The 19,099-nt window shown below is 37.6% G+C and overlaps 1 protein-coding gene across 4 annotated transcripts in view; it reads right to left on the reverse strand.

The window, feature by feature from the left end:
* The window catches only part of NCOA2 (nuclear receptor coactivator 2), a 190,139-nt gene that overhangs the window by 59,028 nt on the left and 112,012 nt on the right, over positions 1 to 19,099 (reverse strand). For all 4 annotated transcript variants that reach the window (XM_082292711.1, XM_082292713.1, XM_082292710.1 and 1 more), the window contains 2 exons: positions 17,579 to 17,680; positions 16,509 to 16,681 (listed from right to left, as the gene is read on the reverse strand). In XM_082292711.1, coding sequence (XP_082148837.1) covers positions 16,509 to 16,681; positions 17,579 to 17,661 — 256 coding nt within the window. In that variant the 5' untranslated portion in view covers positions 17,662 to 17,680. The remainder of the gene's footprint in view (positions 1 to 16,508; positions 16,682 to 17,578; positions 17,681 to 19,099) is intronic.

Below are 19,099 nucleotides of genomic sequence, written 5' to 3' on the forward strand. Positions count from 1 at the left end.
GAAGGTTTTAGGAGGTAAAACAAGGGAGAATTATGCATCTGCACCGAACTAAAATTAGAAAAGCTGCCATATGGCTCTGTGAAGCCAGCAGCACGTTCTTATTCATTAGGAAGCATTCTGCTAGCATAAAAACACAAGGCCTTCCTGTGCTCTCCAAATGTGTTTATCTTTTCAACATTAATGCATGATATATCATCAGGCTGCTGAAATCTCCTGCAGTGCATATTAAAAAAGCACAGCTGCACTTTTTCTCAGCACGTTTATTCACTGCGAGCACAGCTTTGCCCACCTCCCTGACACAGCCCTCCTGTCAGCCCTGCTCCCCTTTGCTCGAAAAGGGCTGCACTCCCACTGCATGCTCGCCTGCCCAACTCATCTCCCCATGTTCTGCTCCGCTCATCACACCCACATGGTTTAGCTTCATATTTACTACTGCTGGTGGAAGCACACTTACATGAAAATGACCCTAGGGCTTAAGCTAAAAGCCCTTGGAAATCTGTAAGCGAAATTACTCGCTCAGGAGTCACAGCACTTACAACACTGCGATGTCTTTTTTCCAGTGCAAGCTGCTCTAACTGGTGCAGCTGCTTTCCTATCCTATACATATCTGCCCCACCTTCCCATGGTAAAAAAGCATCACTAAGGCACTAACTCTATGGAAAGCTTCACATTCTCACAAAACCTTCAAATAGAGGTAAACATTCGTGGAGCTTTTCAAGCTTTGAGTGAAGTCCTGCTCTTAGAAAAGTCAGTAACAGTAGCCAGCACATAAAATTTTCATGGACAGTGAAAGGAAAACGAGCACTGAAAACCCAGGATGGATTTAGGAATAGCAACAAATGGAAGTAATAATACCTAAAATTAATACTAGTTTTGTCTCTTAATAATTTTGACATTTTGCCATCCTTCTTTTCTTGTACAAGTCAGCATTTTTGTCACTCAATACACCTTGTGTAAGAAGTACTGCCTGAGAAATAATTGCCCCCAGCTCAGTTAAACTGGAACAAGGACAAAAATAATGAAATTCAACTTACCAAGAATAATATTTAACTGCTGGAGAGAAAGGTGCCTATTATCTCTGTATGCATTTTTTGCTAGATATTTCAATAAGCATTTTACTACCTTTTCCTTGGTTTCTTTCTCCCTCTCATTTTGCCGTCTTTGCTGTCATCAACACCTATGACTTCTTTTCCTTCTCATTACTACAATACTCAATGGTCTGCTTCCTGAAAGTGAGGAAGAAGACAGGGGCAGCAGTTGCAGTGCCCACTCCTTCCTGCTCTGGCCCCAGGATCCAGTTGTCTCCAAGCCCCATAAGCTGGGGTATCGCAGTGCTGCATTCCTGGCATGTGGCACCACTCAGAGCACTGAGCCAGAATCCCATCCATAAACACACTTAAATAACTTCTCTGAAGATTGCTAACTCTTGGATATAACAGTGACAGCTGCTATAAAAGTGATGTTATTTACAGAAACAGCATTATTTACAAAACTTTGTACCTACCATCCGCGGATTTTTTTACTTAATGCAGTGGGCAAGAGATTATTCTTACTTGATATCACCTCAGAAGGTCACTAGTCTCTGGTAAGTTAAGAACTGGGGACTGAAGTAAAACCCAGAATTACAACCTTCTTGCTGCTGCTGCTCAAGTGAAGACTCAAGTGAAGACTCAAATCCAGGACCCCAGATCTTCAATGGCTTGATCCAACCCCAGCACACCATAAAAATATGACACAACACAGCAATCAAAATAATTTCTTTGGTGATATTATTTCTAGTACTTTTATTTATCAGTAAAGACACAGAAGGACAACTGCTATACTACCCTTTAAGTGAAATCTAAACTAAGACTAAAAGGAACCCTGAATCCAGAAACTACTTCTCACCCCATGCCTCATTTACAACTTGCGGTGATGTGTGAAACTACCACATTGTGAGTGGAAAGTTGTTTTTCATCTCTGGAACATGGAATTAAGCTTCCTTCATGACCATCACCTATGGAATCCCTGGACATGCTGCAACATTAACCCTTTCCACTATATTTTCAAAAAGGTGGAAAAGAATATAACTAGGTATAGTTTCACTCTGGTGAAATTTTTAGACAGGTCTTAGATTACTGAAATATTTGAGTATGTTCAACACATGCTTTTATATGAAATGAAAGGTTGCGCTTAACTCGCAAACAGAAAAATTAAATGTACATTTATAGATTCCTATGTTTTAAAGTTATTCTCTTTTCCCCAAAAAGACCACCAACATTATCTTTCCAGTCTATACTGACCAATTAGAGAAATATCTAAATAAGTAAATAAATCATCAAAGGTGCCCTGTCCAGGGAATTTCCTTATCAAAAGGCCTAAATCCAGGATGATGCTGAGAATTTATAATTTTCACTGGTTTTAAAATGCGTTTTTAAATACAGGGGTTTGGAGCTCTGGTTTTGCATTTACATTTCCTAAGAATGTCTAATAACCAGTATAATAACAAATATCTGATTGATTATAGTGTAATTTACAGTATTTAATACAGGCCTAAAATACAGTACTCAAACAATAAAGGAGTACATGTGTTAGATTAAGTACATTGGCTATCAGTGCCTTACCCCAAAATACCCTCAATTTAATCAGTCACTTATTATTCTGTGTTAGAATCAGATAAGCAGATTCAAATATATGTATCTGTGGCTGTATACACAAACACATCCAGGAAACGATTTTGCATCTGTTGCTATTTAGATGATTTCAAAACACTCACGTAAACTACTCAACTGTGCATGATAACAAACACCACATATCCATCACCATTGACTTAAAATCTGTTACATTAATATGGCTGCATTTCAAAAGAAAGAGCCAAGCTAACTGACCTCTGCACTGAAATATTAGATACAAATATTTGGCATCACTCAGTTTAACAAAGTAATTATTTTTTTTGGTATGTACTGAATTAGGACAGAAAATTTTACTGTATTTTTTGGCATTTGCAATTTTATAAGTGTTAGATATTTACCTAATGAGTAACCTCATCTTATTTTGATAATTCATCTCTCAAAACAGTATTAATGTGAATATCTAAATGGTGGGAGCCCAATGTTCTTTAATATTTTGGCTGAGCTAATGTTTTCAAAGACAAGAAACATGGCAGAATCTGATAATTTCATTCAAAACAGGGCTCCACCATGGTCTCAGAAATAATATATTGCTTTTATAAATGTTAACAGCCCTCCAATTGGTTCTTTGACATGTAAAAACACAGGCAAGATTTTGAAAATAAAGATATAAGGGTTAGCACTCTTTAGACTAGAATCTGTAATGCAGTTGCCAAGCTAATTAAGCTTATAGGTTTCCAAAACTTAGGCCAAAATAACATACTAGAAAGGAATATTAATCTAGCCAGACTCTGTTTCTTGAAGCCTTACTTTTCTGTACTCAATCAGCTGTTAAAAGGAAACAGATGACTGACTCCCTTTCTTCGAATGCCACATCGCCATGATTACAAAATATCTGTCTTATTTTAGGATGCTGATAATAAATCTTTCTGACACACCAGATCATCCACAACAACAGGCAAAGATCTTTTTGCTTTTATAAACTGCCATTGACAACTGCATAAGTTTTCAAGAGACCTAAATGTGGTCCACAAAAAAGAAATATGATGGATCACGGGCTCCCTATAAGCCCGTGAAAAGCAGTTTCCATAATAAAGCGTAGGCAAAAATGGAGCACAAATAATTGAAGACAGCTAAGGAAGAACAGAAACAGGTTTAATTAAACGTGTCCATGTCAACATGGATTACAGGGCTCCTACTGCTTCTAAAAGTCCAGATTATGGTAGATAAATCTTTTGCAAAAAAGCTCTAAATCATTAAGGACAAGTAAAGTTTTCTTCTATAACAGCCCAGTGTTCAGAAATAGAAGCTTGGGCCCCTCTTCTTAATTGTCTAACCCACCATCACAGACCTCAGCCAAATTTTCAAGGCAATTTAGAAAGAGAAACTTTCCTATTACTGCAAAGAAAGCAGATGGAAAAACAAAACCATCTTAAAAGAAACTGTTTATTTCTGCACGTTAGTTATTTAAAGGGATTTTTTAATCCAAGTCCTTTATGAAATTGTGTTTAAGATTAATTTCATATATTTCAACAGTGGCTATGTTACTTCAAGTACATTATGAATACAGCATGGCTGTGAGAAGAAAGGTAATGATTATTAACATGCATTGTGTAAAATATTCTCTAAAATTAAGAGATCTTTTTTCAATACCCTAGAAAATCTTGGCTTATCTCGTTGCTAAGATTTACATCCAGACAAAGTCACTTTTAACCTCAATTGCATTAATTTGTTCTGTCACATACTAATTAGCAGACATTTTAAAATGTCTGCTAATAGCACTGATAGGTACAAATGGGCTCCCTTCAATAGACTGAACCATACTTAAAACTTAATTAATTAGGCGCTACCATCTCTGCTTCTCTAATTCAGATTCATGAAGCGAGGATCAGCACCCAGTCTGAAACATATCAGTATAATCCATAAACAGAAAAATTATTAAACACTAATGGTATTATTTTCTCTATTTTCTCAGTGAGTTTTATCAGTTCTCTTCTGAGAAGAAGCTTTGAGCTGTTTTAACAGTTCCCCTAACCACGGGCAGCTAAGAGCTCAGTGGAAAGGATGCTCCATGTTGTGCCAGTGGGTGCTGCCCAGCCAGCTCTGTAGTCTTGCTGCTCTTCCCAGCCCCAAACTCCTGACACGGCACAGGGTGGGAGTGAGTGGCCCCCGTTGGGCAATCGTCACCCTGAATATGATGAACAAATGTGGCTTTGACCAGGAAACGTTGAAGATTATGGTCTGCCTCCAGCCGTGTCCCTCCTTGGCACGAAGGCCGGTAACGCAGGTCTGCAGCCAAGCCTGTGCATTACATCAGAAGCGATAATGCAGAACGTTTCCCTCCAGTCTGCAATTTACTTATTTGCTTGCAAAAAGGAACATGGGTGCCTGCTCCTCATTTTACATTTTACCCATTAGAGCATCAACAGGTGAGACCTTCTACATAACAGCTGTTATTTCCACAGTATTGCACGCTCTCATCAGCCTAAACACTTAAGGATACTGGGCTTCGAGCAAGGTTTCAAAATTCTAAGCTATTTGCAGACCTGGGCCAAAGTCCTTATTAAATAAACCAACCAACTAACCCAACAAAAATCCCCACAAAAAACAACAGAAGAAACCATACCCCTTCCTCTGGAAAGCACACAAGCCCTTGAGATAGAGGATATATGCTCCTTGTCTGAGCTTCAAAGAAAGAAAGAATGGCAATGCCCATGACCATCACATAGCTCAGGGAAAGGAAGAATATTCTTGCACCATAATTCACAATGACCCTGAGAAAGCCAATATCCTCCCTCAGTTATATTTAGAAAAGGTTTTACAGACTGGCTTCTCTGCCTGTATCATTGATTAAAAAGTAAAGGGAAAAAAGCTTACTGGGCATATTTATATTTTTATATATTTATCTGCCAACCACAAACACATAATTATATTTTGAACATTAACTACAATGGCCTGACAATCCATACCACAATGTTCACATAAAATCAGCACCTCTTGCAGATAGACAGATGGTGGCTCAACTTTCAAGCTCAACAGTAATCACAGTAATCCTTGATTTTCATCAGTGTAACACTCAACGGTTCATTAGCAACTTTTGTCACATTCCCTAAACTATGTGATGATTTCTTACTGCAGCAACAAAGAGTAAAAACCATATCAGAGGGATGATAGTGAATGGAATAAAACTGTCACAGGTATGGTGTTGTTGGTCCTAAAATTATGGCTAAAGCCACACCAAAGGCAAGAGACAGCATGAGTGGGAAGATGAGAAAAATAAAACCCAGGACAATTACTGAAAAGAAGAGAAAACAGTACAGGCTTAAAAAGAAAACCCTACAAAAAATGCGGGAAAATTTGAAAATACAAAGAAAAACCATTCCACATAAAACTCCACTTTTGACAATTAGTAACAGGGAGCATTGCATTCAGAAAAGTCAATGAGGACATAAAGAAACAACTAAAGATAGAAACCCCCCCCTCCCCCAACCATTCAAATATTTCCTTCAGCTCAAGATGGTGAAAGGTCATATACAAAAGAAGCAAGACAGGAAGAATTTTATGTTATTGGCACAAAATACCTTGATATTTTTCCACCGAACATCAAGACAAACAAACTAAGAAAAACCTAAATGAGGGTCCCTCTAAATTTTCCAGCCTATATTTAGACATTACAACCTTGATATCTCTTCCTCTTCTTCTTTTTTTTTTTTCATTTCTAAGTAGATTAAATGTTACATTTAAACACACTTCCTCTTCAGTGTTGAATATAGGCGCACACCTAATTTGTCTCTGGATGACATCTCCATCAGAAGAATCATGGGAATTGCAGGTTGCTCCAAGTCTTTCTAGGAAATTGTGCCTCAGGAGAAAAAGTACCAGTATAAGGCTAGTGCTCTTCATGATCACACATCTCAAGATGACAAGGAACCGCTCTGTCTAGCCAGCTCTCTGTTACACATCCCCAAATGTTTCACCAACTCCTGCATAATGACAAGAACTTCTGCTGAATATTCTGAAGAACATTCAGACTTCTTTGGGAGGGCTGACAGAACCTACCAATTTCTTCATTAAGCTGCTCCAGATTTCAGTCAACTTTCCATTAACAATCTGCACCTTCCATATGAGTTGGTCACAAATTCCAGCTGTTAGGCTGTATCCTGCCTTTGTGTGCTGTAGTCCTCTGTGGCAGGTACACCATGGAGCTCCATTTTGCTTTGTGCCAGCAAGCAAAGCAAGGTGCAGGGACACACATTTCTGCTCTGAGGTGACTTGGGCCTCAGTGAAGGGAGATACAACATGGCTGCTTCATCCGAAGGGGCATGAGGATACTTATTCAGGTAACATGGGGATATCTGAAGCATCTCCAGTTATGGAGTACCTACTTTAAGGATTTATGGTTTATGGAGTTATCCACTTTAGCAGAACTTAAATTTATGGACTTCTCTGTCTCCTCTTTTTGACGTTTGCTCTGATCTTTTGCTAGTTAAAGAAGGGAAAGAGAGTATGAGTGTGTTTAAGTGTGTAGCAAATGTATTAAGAGTACCCCTTGTCTTGTGAAATACACAGAGATGTGCCAACACCCTGTAATGATGAAAGGAAACAGAAGGCATGTATGTATTGACTCTCTAGTTGTTTGTCTGAGGGCATTCACTATTAGCTCAACAGTGCTCATGACAGAGCAAGCAACTGATCACTTGCCATGTCATCCTTCAGTCTTCAGTCTGTGATTTTCCCCCAGTTGCCCACTGTGGGTTTTCATAAAAGAAACTGAAAGCTGACTTATTGTTTTTCATATCCTTGGTGATTCCACATTCAAGGACCCCTATTTCTAACTAAGTGTCCATACACAGAATCTTTTACAGCAATAACAAAATGCATGACTTAGAACAGATGCAATTATTGTGGTTCTAGTTTGAACACAGAGCAGCCTTTGATCAATGCTTCTTCAGTGTGCTGTGAATTCACAGGTTTTCAGGATTCAAACGTGGTATGAAAGGCATTGCACCCTATTGTGAGTAAATATTATATTATTGCTTTTCAAGCTGCAGTCTTTAAAAATAAAAGATAAAAGCTGAGTAACAAAAGCCAGGTTCCTTAAAATAGATTATCTTTTTCTGACTGAAGTATCATCACTATTCACAGTGAATTCATTTGCTATTCCATAAATTAAGCTGCAGACAGAGAGCCAAGGTAACATGAAGTCTCCTTAATTTACTTGCTTTATGTGCTGCTGAGATTAAGACGTTGCATTTACTAATCTAAAGCACACAGAAAGATCTGGTGTTCTACAGTCAGCACCTTTTACACTGCAACCATCCAGCAACAAGGGACTACAAACACTATCATTAAGACTCAAGTCAGAAGGCCCCAATTTGTTCTTTAACACCTAAGCTCAGCATTTTTTTTTAGCGCCTAAACTCAGCCTTTGTTTCTGACCAGACACCTCTAAAAACAGAACAGCCAGTGAGAAACACTAGACTCAAAAGCTTAGTTCATACTGTGAAGGGATGGATGTCAGTCTATATTTCTGTATTTTATTTTCCCCTCAAATAAAATGCTAAATGAATTTATGATATTTACAGTTCATAAGAGATTACATGATAAACTGCAAAAGAAACCCTGAACAAACCTGTGAAGTTTTGAAGTTTAAAGCACCCAGTGACAATTTAAATGCAGTCTGAGAACAATACCCTTACCAAAGAGGCAGCCTCTAAAACCCAAAATTTCAGGAAGAGATGTCTCCATGTCTATTATGCAAGACATTTTTACTACCATCCCAGAAGTACATAGACCATTACATATTAAAGTAACTAAACAAAAACTTTAATGAAGATATTCCTGTAAAGAACAAAGAAGGAACACTTGACACATACCCCCCAAAGAAGGTTAAATATAGGAGAAGCAGCTCAGTCCTTTATAGCATTCCCCAGCACTGATGTTACTGATCACAACCTCTGACATTGCAATCATCTTTGCAGCTATACAATATAAACAGCCACACTCTGCTAGTTTGAATTTTTTTTTTCTCTTGGTAATTTAGAAGTTAGGAAAGAAAACAAAGATCAAAGAAAAGCAAATATAAGTAGGATGCAAAACAAACAAGAAAGTTTTCCTGTAGCATCTGCCAGTAATGACTATTTCTACCTGAAAAAGACCAGTAAGTACCTCAACAGCTAAGAGTAACATTTAATTTCTCTTTAACTTTGACCCATAACTTGAAGTCAAAGCTTAGGTTTTCTGTCTAAAACTTCAAGCAACTTATCTCTGGCATGGAAGTATCCATCACTGATTAAGTTGAATCCCATGGTTAAGAGGAACGTCTTGTTAAGCCCTCATGTGACACCCTGTAACGCCCAACAATGCCAAGACAGCTGTCTTGTGGGAGAGGATCTGTCTTTGCCAGCACACTTGGACCTGAGCGGGAGTGGAGCCCCACCAAGGACCCATGGAGAGACAGATCCTCTCTCCAACAGGCCAACTCAAAAGCACTGCTCAGGCTCATCACACAGCTGCACAAATGCTACTGTCACAGTAAGGGAGGCCATGGAAACTCATGATCAGGAGGAGGGCAGGGATGGTGAAACCAGGGCTTTTCAACAGCTGACTTATTTTTCACAGGTTAGTTTGCAGCCTGCACACTTGATGATTATTACTATCTGTTTTCTTGAAGCAAGGGAATCGCAGAATCACTGACTAGCTTGGGTTGGAAGAGAGCTTTAAAGACCACTTAGTCCACCCCTCCTGCCATAGGCAGGGACATTGTAGCAGTGCAAGACACTGCAGCTACTCTTTGTCCTGAAGAGACCTCAGACAAACAGCTGTGGTGGTCAGCAACCCGAGTTTAGTATGTAACTTGCAGTCGTGGTGTGAACCCATGATTCCCTTGTTTTGTCTTTTGCATATTTTCCCCAGGTTGGTTAATATTTTGTCGCCTTGTTTTACGTATGAAGTTATGTATATTAATTTTCCTTCTTTATCTATTAGTTCTAGAAAGTTCCTTGTTCCTTGATGCCCCATTGGATCCTTCCCTGAGTCCCTCCTATGTGTTGTTCCCATTGGTTCCCTTCCTGTCAATCCCACCTGCTTGTCTCTATCCCATTGGCTGAGATCCCTTTCCCCACCTATTCTGTACCCAGTATAAGATCCCTGGACCCTCCCACCAATTGGCCTCTTCATCTCTGTCATGTCAGCGGAATAAACCTGTGTGGAACACGTACGGAGAGTCCCCTCTCTCTTTACTTCTTTGCCTTCGCCTGCATGCCTGCAAAACACCAATAGAAAGATACAGCCCCTTTTGGGTGAGGAGCTCTGCCCCTTTTTCATTGTGTGTTGGGCACTGAGTGCCACCTTCCAGACGAGTTTCAGCGTTGACCTCCGGGCTTCTTTGTGTCAGCATGCGAGGGGTATAACCCCCCTTCTGCCAGCTCCCAGTGGCTGAAAACCCCTCCAGGACATCTTTCACTAGACCAGGTTGCTCAAAGCCCCATCCCATCCAGCTTTAAACACTTCTAGGGGTGGTGTATCCACAGCTTCTCTGGGCAACCTGCTCCTGTACTTCATTGCCTTCACAATAAAAAACTTCTTCCTTATATCCAATCTAAATCTGTCCTCTTTCAGCTTAAACCACTGCCTCTTGTTCTGGCACTACAGGCTTCAGTAAGAAGTCTCTCTCTTCTTTCCTTTAAGTCCCCTTTCTGTATTGAAAGGCTGCAATAAGGTCTCTTCAGAGCCTTCTCTACTCCATGCTGAACAATCCCACTCTCTTAATAGTTCAATGCCAGTGTGGACAAGTTATATATCACAAAGTGTCCTCAGCTACTTATTTACTAAGTAATAATAACTACATTATAACACTGTGTCCACAGGAAAATATTAGTATAGTTAAAATGCCTTAACTAATGTGTAGATAAGGTCTAAATCAAGTATTCTGCATGACACACAACTCCAGTAAAATAAGACACCCCCAGAAAATTTCCCACTTGAATGGGTCTGCTGGCCAATGACTACTTTACATCAGACCCAGAAAAGAAACTGCTGGTCTGCATTATTACCTAAAATCAGTTTAAATTCTTCAGTGACTCAGTAGTTCTCTGGAGTCATGCAAGTAGTAAAGTCAACATAAACTGGGTATTTAGCCAGAAAACTTTACAATGTTCAGAGGAAGATCAAAGACACTTTCAGTACATCACTCTCAGCTGTAGGTAGGGGAGACAGCAAAGCAAATTCAGTAATAGATTTTTTTTTTTTTTTGTAAATGCTCTGCATAAATTCCTTGACTTCAAGCACAAATTCCTGTGACAATTCAGTCTTAAAATCCTATCAGACTGAAAATACAGTATATACAAACAGTGATACCCATGTATAATTCCTTCAGAAAGAAAAAAAATCAAAATTTGGCATAAAATTTGAATATTCCATCTCAAATATTATTAATATTAAAATATAATTACAGCAAAATTGACCCAGTAAAATATTTACAAAACAAAAACCAACAAACAAAAAACAAGTCTGCATATGCTCTCTTGCCTTAATATCCTGATTTTGCAAGATATTTATGCACATAACATTAAACCTTTAAGTAGTTCCACTGACTTAACAGGGATTACTCATCTGCTTAAAGTTAGGCAGTTGCTTAAATACCTTGTGAAATATGAATCTAAATTCAGATCTGATAAATTCAAAGTAGCAGCAGCCAAAGCAACACCTCATTACAGTGTTAAGACCATGCTGTTTTCTTTTAGCAAGTGATTTTACTTGCATACTGGTGCTGGAGGCAACAATAGACTATCTGCTGGAGTGCCCCTGTGATTACATAGTACTGCTACAGGGAAGCAAAAACTGGTTTTGCTATCGAATGTGAAACCAGAAAAAGAAGATAAATATGATTAACAACAAGCCTTCTTTTAAAGTTCATACAGGTTTCCATGCATGTCTCTCTTCATCAAGCACTTCTCCCTCTCCCAACACTACATGGTGATTTATTCTGTCCAAGGTCTGTCTTTTAAGGCTATTCCAAAAACAAGATCTGTGAACTCAGAAGTGTACATTAACAGCTAGACTGACAATTGCCACCCCAATATCCCCTCCTGAACCACTGAAAAGCTGATTTACAGAACACAAAACCTCTTCACGAACTGGTAACACATGAAAACTGGACTCTGCAGGAAAATGGAAGTGATATAAAATAATATTTTTTTACTTGGAGGATACTTTACCACAGTAGATTATATCCAACTGCATGTGAACCTAAGTAGGACAGGTGGACGCCATCTTAAAAAAAGGCTACAGAAAACAGAAAGCCTTGGAGAATAGAAGGAGAGAAATAAGAGATGGAGACCTGGAGTTTAATAAAAGGAACTCAGGAGACTTGAAAAAAAAAACAAATCCATGTCTTGTACTTATGTCAGGACACATTCCTCAGCACTCCAACCAAAGAGGTCAGAAGAGACTTAGCTGGACAAACTGCTGAAGAAGCTTAAGGTGATCTTCAGTATCCTCTGTACCTACTGCATTGCTGATATTCAGACAGGAGGCTAAAAGCACAACTAGATAATGAAGAAAAGGAAGTTTCAAAGTCTGAAGGAGGAGTTGTTCAAACAGTGAAATGTGACAAATACTCTCTGCTTTAAAAGGCAAGTTATTTATCTGCTGAGACTGGGGCCAACATGATAGATAAAAGGAGCTGCAAACTAAGGGCAAGGGTTTAATTTTTATAACCTGCTTTATACTCTAAAGAAGAAGAAAAAAAACCAAAAAAACAAAACCCCCCCACAAAACCCTGAATTAAAACCCAGCAAAAGAGAGACAAAGCAATCAAAAAAATAAGGAGAAAAAACCCACTACCATAATGAGGGGAGTCAGACTGGTGACAAGAGTGAAGGAAAAGGACTACTGTTGGAATAAAATCAAATGGGATTGATGTGAAACAGTTCAATTGATTTTCAACTAAGGAAGAAGAAAATTCAGATTTCTTTATCTGCTGCCAGAATTTTGTTGTCTTCAGATATGAGAAAACATTTTCAGCAGTACTTACACAACAGAAATTAATGTCTTAAGTGCTGAAGTTGCTTCTTAAAATAAGATAGGATCCTAAAATCAATCAGACACTGTTTTATTGAGCATATTTCTTAAGTACCATCAAATGGCTTTATAGCTCCTTGGCTGTCTGGCATATAAAGGAACATTTATTCCCAATGGTCTTTACACTTGCCTAACACAAGCCTTTTAAATTAAGCACATGCAACTCAGAACTGACTTGCTTGTACACATCTGTGTACATTATGAACACATCTGCCACATATACGACCATTACTCTTTCCAAGAAACTTAACATGGACTGCCAACAGCAGGAGAGCTTACACTTCAATGACCAGGTAACACCACCATTCCAAATTACTTTTATGTTATAAATAAAAAACTGAATGAATGTTTTCAAAATGCTTGAAACACAAGTCCCGAATCCTCAGTAGGAACATCCACTTAAGATTTACATGAATACAACTTCATGCTAAAATCACAATTTTTCATCTCTTCTGGACATTCACAAAATCTCTACTCAATCATTGTAAGATAATATGATAAAAATCCTCAGTAGAAAATTAAGCTTTTGTAAAGTAACTTGTCATCACTTTCCCAAGTACTAAAACCATTTCAAAACCCAGATTAAAACTGCATGCAATGGTTACATCTTCCAAATGTCTAATTCTTTTAATGAATTCAGTTTTACACATACATTTATAACTTCCCTTCAAATTGTAATAAACTGAATCTCTAACATACCACAACTTAGGAATCTTTGAAGTATATACTGTGAGAAACGATATAAAGATAACAGATAAACACTGTTATTCATATATATTCCAAGTATATATTTGCATATAAAATAGATCAGGATAACATTATACTAAATTATATAGTATTATTAAAGCAACAGATCTACTACTTTTTTCAGCTACCAGCCCAGCTAGCTTGACATGGGAAACAAATGCCAGTCTGCATTTCAGCCTTCCTTGTTCTCATTCCTAGAACCTACAAAAAAGTTTCCTTGACAAATCTCAGTAGCAGCTATAACATTTGTTGCTTTCAGTGGCTTTACAAGATCGTTATAATTGACTGTGCTTTTGTAAGTAAGTAGACCTTCATATGCAATTCAAAATTTTAGTATTTATTTCAAAGAAAAAATCTCTTTACTAAAACTTCTGAATAATAAAACTGTAAATTAAGTTCTCACTGATTTAATCTCATCAGCCTTCGAAGAAATGCCGAGCCAACCCACTGTGTGACCACTGAGCCATCTTAATTTGACCATGTCAGTGTAGAATCATTGAAGAGTTTCAGGATGTTCATTAAGTTTTCTCCTACAAGTATTCTGCATAATACTAAAAATAAACAGAACAACTGTAATAAAATCTTATTTTTAACCTGAATCTCATGGCACTTCATGCAAGTATAGCGTTATTTTAATGACTGTTGTTTTAGCAATAGATAATGCAAGTTTTTGACTGTTGTCAAGGTGTTCTAACAGGTCTTGACATTGGAAAAGCAATCAGAAAGATCTGGAACGACCTAAAAGTTAATGCATTTAAATAAAGAGCATGTTTAAGTGCAGGATTCCCAATGTGAGGTGATAAACTACATATAAAACATGAGAGAGCAATAGTAATAGCTTCATTAGGTCTTCAACCTGTTTGCATTGTTTATGTCAGGGTTTTTGTGGCACTCAACAGAAGTACAGGTATACTGTACTGTTTGTGCAATTTGGACATTTACTATATGGGAGATATTTTTGTTAATGGAAATGCCTGTTCCAAAACAATATTGCATTTCAGAGTATGCAGTCATTTGAATTTTTCTTAAAAGGAAAAGCCTTTTAAATTTGCTATCACAACAAACAGAAGTATCTTCTATGTAGAAATAGGTATCAAACCTTTAATCAGTTCAAAGAAATAATTGCAAATATTCTGATCGTATGTCTAGACCCTGAGATGCTGTTAATGACCACCTTGAAGGTCTCAGTGTTCTGCAGTGTCCCTTACAGAGGCTTAAAGTCAGTCTGTACCAGCTGTGAATTTTATGCGAACACCCAGTTACCAGAACATCTAATTGTCCTCAACTGAAGAACCTTGTGCAACAAATCAACATCAAAAAGAGCAATTTAGTGTCTTTATTGCTCAAGGGTTGCAAACTACTTCTACTTGTTGAAATAAACAGTGCTCACAGCAGTTTAGTCTGTCTTTAGAAGTGTATATTCAGTTGTTTTTGCAATAAGACTTTATGACTTTAAAAAACTAACTACACATTCATCTTTGGCACAATTCTGGCCCATGATGACACATAACTTGGTCTGGTGAGGGTGATTATTTTACAACAATATGAAAAATATTTTTGTGATAATGGTCCTGAACAATAAAAACCTGGATTTGACAAAGTTACCATGAGTTAGAGCCAGATTTTCAGACTAGATTTTCTAGAACTGCTGACAGAATTACCAAAGTGGACTAGCAGATTTTACTTTGTGCACCCGCTTCCCAGGAAAACACAAGTTTTTTGTCCTTTTCTCAGATGAAGATAAGGAGTATGTGTTGCTTGGTGACAGCAAAGAAAAAACAACAACAGAAACAAACCTAAAAACCATTTTGAGAAAAGGATGAAGACAATAAGGGAAAAAGAGTATCTCAAAAGCCAGCAAGGTGCAAAACAATGATGGACACTGTGTCAGGTTAACAAGTATACTTCTAATATGGGCCATGGCACCATCACTAGAATATCCACTTTAAAAATCATAGCAACCTAACAAGAAGAGAACAAGCTGAGAAATAGAAATGCTCCCTAAGATTAATCAGTTAAAGCCACTTTGGAGGCAGCTGACACAATCTGACTCTTTCCACTTTCCATTTAGCTTTGAATAGACCAATGTCTAAAACTGTAGATTTACTTATACACTTGTTTTAGAAATAAATACGTATCTGAATTATGAAACATGCAATCTCCACTTTCATAATTTTACACACACAGTATGGAAAAGGAAGAATTATTTTCCCACAGATATCACAGAATAGTGAAACAGTGAAAGATGTTTAAAGTATTTGAAAATCAAAGGAATCACTGTAAACACAGCTTACAAAGACATATAAATCTTCTATGTTGAAAGAAAAATTATATGCACCTACTTTAAGAATTTGAATCTGCCCCAAACACCTGCAGTGTGCCTGCCTAGACAGACCTGTGCCACAATCCCACATCCAAAAATTTAAAGTTTCTGAAAGATTTGTGTTTTCTCTTTGAATAGGAAATATATCAAAAGAAAAGAAATACAAAACTAATCTTCTAGACAAAGAACAGGAAGAAAACTGTCACGTTCTGTGGTTTACATTTATAACAGGACCCTATCTAGAGATTAGAATAGTTTCAAATCTATTGTAGTTGAGGATATGATGTCATCATTTAAAGGACGCAGATAATTTAGTCCACAATATCTATTCATACCAACAAAAGAAAGCAAAACGGGTATGCAGAACACTTACATACCCCACTCTCCTGGATTATTTCTCTTTTGCATGGATTCATCATCCATGTAAGAGTATGTGGTTTTTTTCCCAAAGCCATCTGCTAGTTTAACTTTTCTGAAAGCGCAAGTAATTTCAGTTCCATTAGATACACACATCACACTGATCGATTTTCTCTCTCTCTAAGCAATTTTCAGTGAAGCTTATTTTAAAAATACTGAGTATGATACCTACCACACTCTAGTCACATGACTTTACAGCATTTTTCATTACTGATTAATGAAAAACATGAGAATTTTGTGAAAGAAAAGTTGAAGAGACTATCAGGTTAGCCAAAAATAAAATAACAATCAACACAAAATATTCCAAATCAATTCATTAGTCTTCTTACCTTGTTCTTTTATCTGACGAATTTGCTTCACAGTTTCTTTCAAGATTGCACATTTGTCAGGTTTAAAGTTAAAGTTGTCAATATCATTAAAATTAGCAAAAATCAGCTCTGCAAGTTCTTCTATGTATTTATTCTCTTGCTCACGATTGCGTTTCTCAGTGCTTCTTTTAGGGCTGAAAGAGGAATTAATAAAAGTGCTGTCTTTAATGTCAGTTTACTTGCCTTCTGGCCAGCTCAAAGATTATTTCAAAAGGTTTGACAGCAGTTTAACGAAAACAGAGAACTGCCCTCTCTCACTACCAAAATATAACTTACAAGTTTTTCAAGCAGAAAGGTTTCCTCTGGAACAAGGAAAGGAGCATTATAAAAGATATTACATTTTTTTTTTCCCAGCAGTCATGTTTTTGTTTCAGAAGAGGCTTGGGATTAGAAATTGAAAACACAAGATTATTTTGGTGGGGTGGGGTGGGATTTGAATATTTACAACTATCCCTCCCACATGGCATTGAGAATCCAAAGAGTATTATACAGTGATTGTGTATGAGAAAATAAAACAGCTTAAATAGTTAAACTGAGCAATCCATACTCCCTGCCTCCTTTTGAATTTATGACAGTCTTAAGAAAAGATGATGAATGAGTGGTTATGCTTTAAAATGTATTTGTGTTGGTAACATAACTGCTGTAAAGCTGGAAATTATTTTTCAAGACCTAGATTATAATGTACAACAGAGGTGGTAAAAAAAAATGTCAGATTGCCAAAATGAGTGACTGAAGACTTTTTGCAGTGAATAGCCAAAAAAGATTTTTACATTTCTCCTAAATTGTCACCAAAATTCTGCATTTTGGTACAACACTGGATTCAAAATAAACAAACAAATAATAATAAAAGAGAATAGTTCTCATCCCCATCCCAAACCCTCAACAACACAGAATTACTGTAATAAAGTAGTTTGGCACTGACTTCTCTTTGCAAGAATGTTATTTGTCATCTTCTAACTGAAAAACAGATGCACATGTAACATTTTTTTAACTCATTCTCTCTTAGTATTTCCAGAAGTAAATGGTCTAACCTGGGTCCAACCTGATCGGGATCCTTGCGCTTTCTTGACTCTGCTCTGGATGGGTCAGAGGTATTTTCTCCCATTCCACTCATCTTGAACACATATCAGCAACTAAAAGGAAGAAAGTGCAAGAAAGGGTTATGATGGAAAAGTTTGAGTTCTCTGTTCATTTCCCAAATTTCTCATTCCATGCTCAACTCAGATTTTACTTGGCAAATCTATCATTTGAAATAGAGTTTGTTTGAAAGGCAGCAATACAAACACCGTGTTTATGACCCCACAAAATGCTACACAAAACTCCTTCGGAAGAAGATTTGTGGTGTGCAAGTAAAGCGTTATCATCTCTTTGATTGTTACCAGTTATGTAAGAACAGATAAGTACATTTTGTGCCTGGATTGCTGAATTTTCATGGCAAATTTGCAAGATCAAATGAGGAAAGACAAAGGAAAAGCCGTAGTGCCACACAACAAGGAAAATACAACAGAACTGAAATACATAAAATAAAACGTGTCCCAGCTACGTGAAAAGGTATCACATGCAGCTTTAGTTAAAAATCAGAAAATAATGCCTGCAAAAGTACATGTACAAAATTGCAGAAACAGAACATTTGTCAGCACTAGAAATCGCTGAGGAACTGATAAATATTTTGTACATATAATATACCTCATAAGGAGAATAACTTGTCAAGCTAACGTAGTAAAACAACACAAGCTTATAATTTGTGCAATAGACAGCCTATGGAAATCCTGCCCTTCTCCTGGCTGTTGGTTTCCCTGCACCCTGTAGAAGCCTGAACACAAAAACTGCCTGCCCCAGATTACATATTCCTCAACAAGTACCAATATTCTGGAGGCAGAAATCACCAAAGGACATAAGGAGATAATGTAAATTATCAAAAATTCATGCAAGATGGGGCAGTCCCAGCTCACCATCTGCCTACTTGCTGCCAGTTTTGTGAGGATGATAGCAGAGAGGTATTGCTAGACATTTCAGAGAGCTCCTGTATTGTTTGGGATTAGCAGAAATGAGGGCCATGAAGGAGGTGAGTGTATCCAGGAGGTGATTCATACCCTACTAAAATAAGGTCTGGAGTCTGTAATTGTATGACTACTTCACTTTGGCATAAAGTGGAAACAAGGGAGTTCACCACCTCCTTCAAGCCCTTCATTTCTGTTCCACCAGTTCCCTTCCCTCTGCTGGCCTGGTCAGCCATGCACTGAACCTAGTAAGGGAACTGCTGGGGGTTAAAGTCCCCTTTCCTTTTTCTTTTTGGTATTTTTTAAGATCTAGAAGCCAGCCTATGGGTTGGTAATCAGATGTTCACACGGGAAATCAAAGTTTTCCCAATGAGCCAACTGAGTGAAGCTATTGCAGATATTGGCAGAAACAGCCCAAAGACTAAGGTCCAAGCAGTTAATGCTGAGAAAGGCTACTCACTGAAACCTGAGCAAGCAAATGATGAGTTGGAGCCATCTCAGATTCATAAGTGACCGCCACCTAGTATTTCCCAAAATAAAAAATAAAAATAA

This window comes from Coloeus monedula (assembly GCF_965178545.1).
Source record: "Coloeus monedula genome assembly, chromosome: 1".
NCBI lineage: Eukaryota > Metazoa > Chordata > Aves > Passeriformes > Corvidae > Coloeus > Coloeus monedula.